The following is an 8,773-nucleotide window of genomic DNA, read 5'->3' on the forward strand; positions in this document are numbered from 1 at the left end:
TCCCGCAGCTGAGAGGGCGGAAGCCTTGGCACTAGCGGAGCCCAGGCGCGGAGTGCGAAGGGCAAGGTCCTGCGCTCTGGGACAGCGCTCGACCATGCGAGCCGCCGCGCGGAGGGGACGCGCCGCGCCCGCCGCCAGGTGCCAGGGACCCCGGGACGCGGCCCACACTAAGGCCTGGGGTGGGGACCTGGGGAGGGGGTCGCGAGCGCGGCGAGGGGCGCCCCAGGCGAGCCTGGGCCCCTGTAAAGGGCGTGGTTGTGTCCGGCGCCTTGTAGTCCCCAAAATGTAGCTGGAGGCGCGTTCTGTGCCCGGGAAAGACGCCAAACAGCAGAGCCCAGGGATAGGGGGCGACTGAGGGGACGAGGGGGAGTGGAGGAGACCGAACTGAAGGGAAGCTGGAAGGGCAGGGAAAGAGAACAAAGGAGGAAGGGAAGGGAAGGCGGAGGAAGGCCGGCCGGGGCCCGGAGGGAGCGGAAACTGGGTCGGTCACGCCCTGCTGGGTCCTCCACCACCGGTAGAGGGTCGTGACTGCAAGTTGTCCAGGTTCTTGGCGTTTTGAACAAAGAATTGGACAAAACGCCCAGCAAAGAAAGAATGAAGCAACAAAAGAAGGAAAGCAGGGATTTATTGAAAACGAAAGGACACGTTACAGTGTGGGAGCCGACCAAGCAGCGGCTCAGGAGCCCGGGTACGGAATCTTCTTGGGTCCAAATACCCCCTAGAAGTTTCCCATTGGCCACTTCATCCTCACCTCATGTAACCGAAGTGTTGGCCCGCGATTAGTCTGATTGGTTGCAGACAGCAGCCAACCAGAGGCTGAAGTTACAAAATTCACAGTCCTGTGCAAACATCTGATTGGTTGCAAAAACCAACTAATCAGAGACTAAGGTGAAGTCACAAAGTTGCAAAGGAAGACTGGACCTGAAATCAGTCTGATTGGTTGTAGACAGCCAATCTACCATCTGCCCAGCAGAAAAGGTCAAAGGGAAGCCTCTGGTCCTTTTGTTACTTAGGCATGGAAAGTTAGGATTTTTCCTCCAGGAGAGGTGGCTCATGCCTGCAACCCCAGCACTTTGGGAGGCCGAGGCGTGTGGATCACCTGAGGTCAGGAGTTTGAGACCAGCATGGGCAATATGGTGAAACCCGTCTCTACAAAAAATACAAAAATTAGGCCAGGCCTCTACTAAAAATACAAAAAAATTAGCCGGGCGTGGTGGCAGGCACCTGTGATCCCAGCTACTCAGGAGGCTGAGACAGGAGAATCGCTTGAACCCAGGAGGTGGAGGTTGCAGTGAGCCCAGATCATGCCATTGAACTGCAGCCTGGGCAACAAAAGTGAAACTCTGTCTCAAAAAAAAATAATAATAAAAATTTTAAAAATAAAAAAGGAAAATTAGGATTTTCCTTTCAATTTAGTTCTAGGAAGTTGGCATGAAAACCCTTAGGTTCCCTGCCTCCAGACCCTATTCTCCTGCCTCAGCAGCGCTGCCCTGCCTCTCACCACCCTCCAAGACACGCCCCATCCTGTCCCCTTCCGTGGCCATTACCCTGCTGGCCACACGGGATCCCTCCCCATGGCCTTATTCCTCCCCTGCTCCCCAGTACAGCCGTGTCCCCCCAAGCACCCTGAGACACACCCCTCGTTCGCGCCCTCCCCAGAGAGCGCGGCCATGATCCCCCAACACTAAGACACCACCCACCCACTGCTGTTCAAGGACCATCCCCCAGCACTAAGCGACCACCCATCCATCCATCCACTGCAGTTCAAGGACTGCTTGAGCCAATCCTCCCACCTCAGAATCAGGCAGAGGTTGCAGTAAACCACCATCATGCTACTACACTCCAGCCTGGGCAACACAGCAAGACCCCATCTCAAAACAAGAAACAAAAAGAATAATAAAGCAGACTGGTTGTTTCAAAGTGACTTTTCTTATAGGGTTAAAGCATGGGAGATTTTCTTAGCTCAGGTGAACTACACATCTTCTTTTTGCTTGCTCGAATCTTCTGTTTTTCGGAAAACTGGCCTGTTTCCCTGTTCAGCTTGATGATGTGGCAGTTTGCACGAGTGACTCCATTCCAGTTTGTTCTGAACTGTGTGGTCTAGTGTGGCAGGCCAGGTCTCACTAACGCAGGCCTCCGTAACAACTGTTTCAGCACTGACCGAGTGGTGAAGTTACATCTTAAAAGCTGAAACAACCAGTGCCCTTATGCAAAGGCTGGGATGTAACAAAAGCCCCCCAAGAGTTTTGCCCAGGCCTCTCCTGGGCCTTTGAAGCATGAGGAGATAATGAAGGAATTCTTAACAGGACCCATTTAGGATTAAACAAGTTTTATTGAGGGTCTGAAGGAACTCCCCAGACCTCCACAAACAAGCTTTACTGGGGACTAAAGGAACTCCCCAAAACTCTGTGATTTAGCAGGAGACAAGATAAGGGTAATCACCCCAGCACCTGGACCCATCTAGATTAAGTCAATTTACTGAGGCTCCAGAGGAAGGTCTCCAGGACTCAGACCTTAGTTACAGATGAGAAGTTAATCACTTATGTCTTTAGATGAATGCACACTTACCCTTAGACACAGAGCTTTGAAGGTATATAAGCTCTGGAAAGCTTTGTAATGTTGAGTTCGTTGGGAGAGAATTTCCAGGCCTTCCTCCTGTAACTGGTTACAGAATTAAAAGCTCTCCTGTTTCCCAGTTCATCTGCATCTCGCTACTGGGCCACGAGAAATAGCAGTCTGACCCTCGTTTGGTCCGGGGACACTAGTGCACTAATTCAGGCCGGGATAATAACCTCCCATAAAGCTGAACGTTTTAATTTAGTGATAAGACCTTTGCCTTCCCAGCGAGCTGCCTTGAAATGCCTGCTTCCCGTGCCAAATTGTAGATGGTCATTTCTGTTTCACTTTCTCTCCAGGGACTCTTTGCTGGTGCTGCTGTTCTTATGCTTGCTTCTGAAGACGTGTGAACCTAAGACTGCAAATGCCTTTAGACCAAATATCCTACTGATCATGGCAGATGATCTAGGCATTGGGGATCTCGGTTGCTATGGGAACAACACCCTGAGGTACAGCTGGTTGTTGTTATTGGTGGTGATGTTATGTGAGTTTGACTGAATGGTGCATTTAAAATCTGCCTAGAGAAATTAGGAAACTCCTTAGGACCTCAGAACTCAACACCACAAAAAACTACCAACAGGTAAAAAGGCCCTTTTAAACGATGCAGAACTGCGGTGAGTGGGTGAATGTATTATTACCACAAAATGGGTAGCTTAAAACAAAGGGAATTTGTTCTCCTAGGTCTGGAGACCAGAAACCTTAAATTCAGGTGTGGGCAGGGCCGGGCTCCCTCTGGGGGCCCTATGGGAGGATCCTTCCCGCCTTTCCCAGCTCCTGAGGGCTCCAGGTGTCCCTGGGCTTGTGGCCCCATCACTCCAGTCTCTGCCTCCGTCTCCACGCGGCCTCCTCCTCTGCGTCTGTGTCCTAATCTCCTCGTCCTATAAGGACACAGGTCACTGCAGCAAGGCCCGCCCACTGTAAAGGTCTCATCTTCTGTTGAGTACGTTTGCAAACACCATCTGTTGCGGGCTGAATTCTGGTCTCCTCCAAATTTGTAGGTTTAAGCCCTAACCACCGGTACTTCAGGGTGTGACCGTATTCAGAGATGGGGTGTCTGAAGAGGTAATTGAGTTAAACCGAGGTCCTTAGGGTGAGCCCTAATCTGATATGGATTGCCAAAAGAGGAGATGAAGACACCAACGGAGCTCCCTGCGAAGCTGTAGAGAAGGACCCTTCCTGCTTCTCCCAGCTCCTGGGGGCTCCAGGCATCTCTGGGCCTGTGGCCACATCACTCCAGTGTCTGCCTCCGTCCCCACGTGGCCTTCTCCTCTGTGTCTGTGTTTCCTCCTCTGTCTTTTAGAAGGACACTGGTCATTGCATCTAGGGCCCTCTCTAAATCAGGATGATCTCATCTCGGGATACCTAACTAACAACATCTCCAAAGACAGTTTTTCTAAGCAAGGTCCCACACACAGGTTTGGGGGGTCAGCACGTGGACAGATCGGTTGGCAGACCCCCATTCATTCAGCTCACTGCAGTGGCATGTGCAAACACAGAGTAGTAGCCTCTATGCCAGCCTTACCAGCAGAGTGCTTGAGTGGTGCTCACGTGCCTTCTACAACAGGAGAAAAGGTGAGAAACCTCCTTACTCCGTTTAGTGGCCTTTTCTCCTAGAAGGATCGCCCCAGAGCGCAGGCTGCTTCTGCTTTTCAATCGCTGCCAACCTCAGGAGTGGTCCCCGCAGAGCAAGGCCTCCCTTCTTTGCAGTGGACATTGCAGCACCTGCAGCAGTGTGCCCTGTGCGGGCCGGGCGCGGTGGCTCCCGCCTGTCATCCCAGCACTTTGGGAGGCCAAGGAAGGTGGATCACTTAAGCCCAGGAGTTTGAGACCAGCCTGGGCAATATGGCAAAACCCTGTCTCTATGAAACATACAAAAAATTAGCCAGGTGTGGTGGCACACGCCTGTAGTCCCAGCTACTCGGGAAGCTGAGAGAGGATGGCTTGAGCCCGGGAGGTGGAGGTTATGGTGAGCTGAGATCGCACCACTGCATTCTAGCCTGGGCCACAGAGCAAGACCCTGTCTCTAAATCAGTCAATCAATCAATCAATCTGCCCCCTGTCCAGGGATCCCCTTTCGAACACCCTGAGCAGGCCTGGTTGTAATTCACAGAATATGTGGTTCATCTGTTTACAGTGTACAGTTCAGGGACTTTTAGTCTATTCACAGAGCTGTCCATCCATCACCACAAACCATGTTAGAGCATTTACATACCCCCAGAGAAACTGCACCCCTTTAGCCATCACCTTCAGCTAGGGGCAAATCTGTGTCCCCTAAATGCCTACGTTGAAGTCCTAATCCCCAGGACCTCAGACTGTGACTCTGTTTGGAGACTGAGTCTTTAGAGAGGTGATTCAGGTAAAATGAGGTCACTAGCGTGGGCCCTGATCCAATAAGATTAGGGTCCTCATAAGAAGAGGAGATAAGGACACAGACACACATAGAGCAATGACCACCTGAGGACACAGGGAGAAGATGGTGTCTACGAGCCCAGGAGAGCGACCTCGGGAGGAACCAGCCCTGCCCACGCTTGATCTCAGACTTCCAGCTCCCAGAAATGTGAGCGAATAAATGTCTACTGGGTTTGTTTTTCTGTTTTATTTTGTTTTGTTTTTTGAGACAGGGTCTCACTTTATTGCCCAGGCTGGAATGTAGTGGCGTGATCACAGCTCACTGCAACCTCCGTCTCCTGGACTCAAGCAATCCTCCCACCTCAGCCTCCTGAGTAGCTGAGACTACAGGCACATGCCACCATGCCCAGCTAATTTTTGTATTTTTTTGTAGAGACAGGTTTTCACTATGTTGCCAAGGCTTGTCTCGAACTCCTGGCCTCAAGTGATCCACCCACCTTGGCCCCCCAAAGTGCTGGGATGACAGGCGGAAGCCACTGCACCCAACCAATACCTGGTGTTGAAGCTGCCAGCTGTGTAGGACTTTGTTACGGCAGCCCCAGCTAACACTCCTCCAACTCTCTCAGCACCCTAACCCTCGGCCTCTGGCAGCCACTAATATACTTTCCATCTCTATAGACTGCCCTGTTAGGGACCTTTCATACAAATGGAATTACATGACCTGTGGTTTTTTATGTCAGGGTGCTTTCACAGAACACAGTGTTTTCAGGGCTCCTCCCCGTGGCAGCAAGTGTCAGTACTGTTCCTCACCCCTTGCAGTGGCCAAGTCATATTCCATAGGTTCCATTCTATGTGGATGCTTCTTTTGACTTCTCTTTCTTTTTCTTTCTTTCTTTCTTTCTTTCTTTCTTTCTTTCTTTATTTCTTTCTTTCTTTATTTCTTTCTTTCCTTCCTTCCGTCCTTCCTTTTTTTTTTTAGTTTTTTGAGACAGGGTCTCACTCTGTTCTCTCACCCAGGCTGGAGTGCAGTGGTGTGATCTCGGATCACTGCAACCTCCGCCTCCTGGGCTCAAGCTATTCTCCTGTCTCAGCCTCCTGAGTAGCTGGGATTACAGGCATGCACCACCTTGCCTGACTAATTTTTGTATTTTTTTTAGTAGAGATGGAGTTTTACCATGTTGGCTAGGCTGGTCTTGAACTCCTGACCTCAAGTGATCCGCCCGCCTAGGCCTCCCAAAGTGTTGAGATTACGGGCATGAGCCACCGTGCCCGGCCCTCACTGTTTTTTGATATCTGATGCTGAAAGTTTTTAGGCCTCTTCTGTCTGGCTCCACTTCTGGACGAATAGATAAGAAAGCACAGGGACTGTCTCCTTCAGTGCTGACGGCAGATTCAGACCATAAACGCCCCCACCCTTGCATGGGAGCCCTCATCCCAGCCCCACACCCTCACCACAATTCAAAAATCTCCTTTCCTTGCTTCCTTAATTTCACATGAGCTTGGAAGGCCTGCCCTGCTCTCCCCGGAAAGCCTCATTATATGAGTCATAAATTGTCTCATATACTTTGTGTGTGTGTGTGTGTGTGTGTGTGTGTGTGTGACGTCATCCATCTCAACATCAACACCAAACTTAGGACAGGGGTCGATCAGCCTCTACAGGAGACCATAATGCTACTAATTCTGAAATCCGGTGAAGTCTTTGCAGTCTATTCCTCTGCCTTTCAGAGCAGGGATCTGCTTAAGCCAAATGCATGTCTCCCTTCCAACAATGACATGTGTGTGCTTTGCTCAGAACGCCGAATATTGACCAACTTGCAGAGGAAGGTGTGAGGCTCACTCAGCACCTGGCGGCCGCCCCGCTCTGCACCCCGAGCCGAGCTGCATTCCTCACGGGGAGACATTCTTTCAGATCAGGTTGGTGTCATGGAGATGATGGAGAAATGGGTACATCTGTGTGCACTCATTCTATCATCTGTAACAGTTGAGTACTGATGGTGAAGATATAGGGGCATAGTACAAAGATCATCTGCAATTCATCATCTTCCTTGTATTTATGTAAGGAATATTGTATTGTGTGCATACACATAAAAGTTGTGATCATTAGGATGTGAACAGAAAAACCAAGTCTGGAATATTTTAAAGAGGTTTATTCTGAGCCAGTACGACTGATCACAAGAGCAAGTGTCTCTTAGAGAGAGCAAAGTTTCCCCAAGTTGAGAGTCACTCTGATACAGCTAGATGATAGACAGACAGATAGATAGATAATAGATAGATAATTGATAGCTAGATACACACTAGATGGATGATAATGACAGATAATGGATGATTGATAGCTAGATATCTAGATGATGATACATAATGATAGATGATGGATAATGACGTGATAGATGATTGATAGCTAGATAATAGCTAACTGGTAGATAATGATAGATGATAGATAAGTGATAGATGATAGATAATGATAGCTGATTGATAGCTAGATGATTAATGATAATGATAGATAATAGATACATAGATAGATGGATAGATATAGATGATAGATGATGGATACATATTGAGATAGACAGGTGACAGGTGATAACTAGGTAAACAGATAGACAGACATATGATAGATCACATAGAGTCTGTCATCCTAAGGTAGGGTGGCTCTGTTTTGGCATGATGGACATTTGGGGCTAGATGATTCTCTGGTGGGGCCGTTCTGTGCACTGTATGTCGGGTCTTGAGCAGCATCTCTGGGCTCCATGCTCCCGATAACGAGTAGCACCACACCCCACCCTTTCTGAGTTGTGACACCACAAACATCTCCAGACATTGGCCATGCTTATTATTTCAAGAATAGTGTGATAGATAGGTAGGTAGGTAGGTAGGTAGGTAGATAGATGACAGATGATAGATGGGTAGATAATTGATAGCTCCATACACGATAGATGGATGATAGATAATAGCAGCTTGGCTCGGGTGCACAAATCCAGATCTCAGACACCAAATCCCCCTGGTTGAGAAGTGCTCATCTAGAGAAGGGAAAGTAAATTCTTCCTCTTTTCCCTGCCCCACAGGCATGGAAGCCAGCAATGGATACCGGGCCCTTCAGTGGAACGCTGGCTCAGGTGGTCTCCCTGAGAACGAAACCACTTTTGCAAGAATCTTGCAGCAGCGCGGCTATGCAACTGGCCTCATAGGTGTGGATATGTGGGAGCCTAACATACGGTGGTTGAGAAGATTCGTGATAAAAAAGATCCCAGGCCGGGTGCGGTGGTGCACGCCTGTAATCCCAGCTACTCAGGAGGCTGAAGCAGGAGAATCACTTGAACCCGGGGGGCGGAGGCTGCAGGGAGCCAAGATCGCGCCGCTGCACTCCAGCCTGGGTGACAGGGCGAGACTCCGTCTCAAAGAAAAAAAAGGAAATCCCGTTTTCCTGCAAAGGAAAACAATGCTGTGTCCTCTGAATCAGAAGTTGGTGCCTGGCCCATCTCAGGCCTATCGGATTGTCCCCAGTTTTTGATGAGTTTTTTTTTTCTTTTTAAATTCCAAATCCTAGGAGATTGCCCTGTTTTCTTCTCTGGACCTATCAGTCTTCAGCTTGTCCCCATTTGTCACGACCTTCTTCAGATATTATCTTTCTCTGCATGGCCACTCACCATCTCAAAACCCCCAGAGTTAACCAACACTGCCTTCCTTTAGACAACAAGCCCCGGCAGGGCAGAACGCCCTCTTTATAACAGACAGCATGCCGGGGTCTCCAAGAGCACCCAGTATAACAGACAGTGTGCCAGGGGTCTCCAAGAGCACCCAGTATAACAGACAG

The 8,773-nt window shown here is 49.6% G+C and overlaps 1 protein-coding gene across 1 annotated transcript in view; it reads left to right on the forward strand.

Annotated features, from left to right (window-relative positions):
• The window catches only part of ARSD (arylsulfatase D), a 30,909-nt gene continuing 22,136 nt past the window's right edge, over window positions 1–8,773 (forward strand). Inside the window, exons 1-4 of the mRNA XM_011972117.1 lie at window positions 1–138; window positions 2,916–3,065; window positions 6,758–6,879; window positions 8,025–8,147. Coding sequence (XP_011827507.1) covers window positions 95–138; window positions 2,916–3,065; window positions 6,758–6,879; window positions 8,025–8,147 — 439 coding nt within the window. The 5' untranslated portion in view covers window positions 1–94. The remainder of the gene's footprint in view (window positions 139–2,915; window positions 3,066–6,757; window positions 6,880–8,024; window positions 8,148–8,773) is intronic.

The sequence above is a fragment of the Mandrillus leucophaeus genome, unplaced genomic scaffold (genome assembly GCF_000951045.1).
Source record: "Mandrillus leucophaeus isolate KB7577 unplaced genomic scaffold, Mleu.le_1.0 Scaffold127, whole genome shotgun sequence".
Lineage (NCBI taxonomy): Eukaryota > Metazoa > Chordata > Mammalia > Primates > Cercopithecidae > Mandrillus > Mandrillus leucophaeus.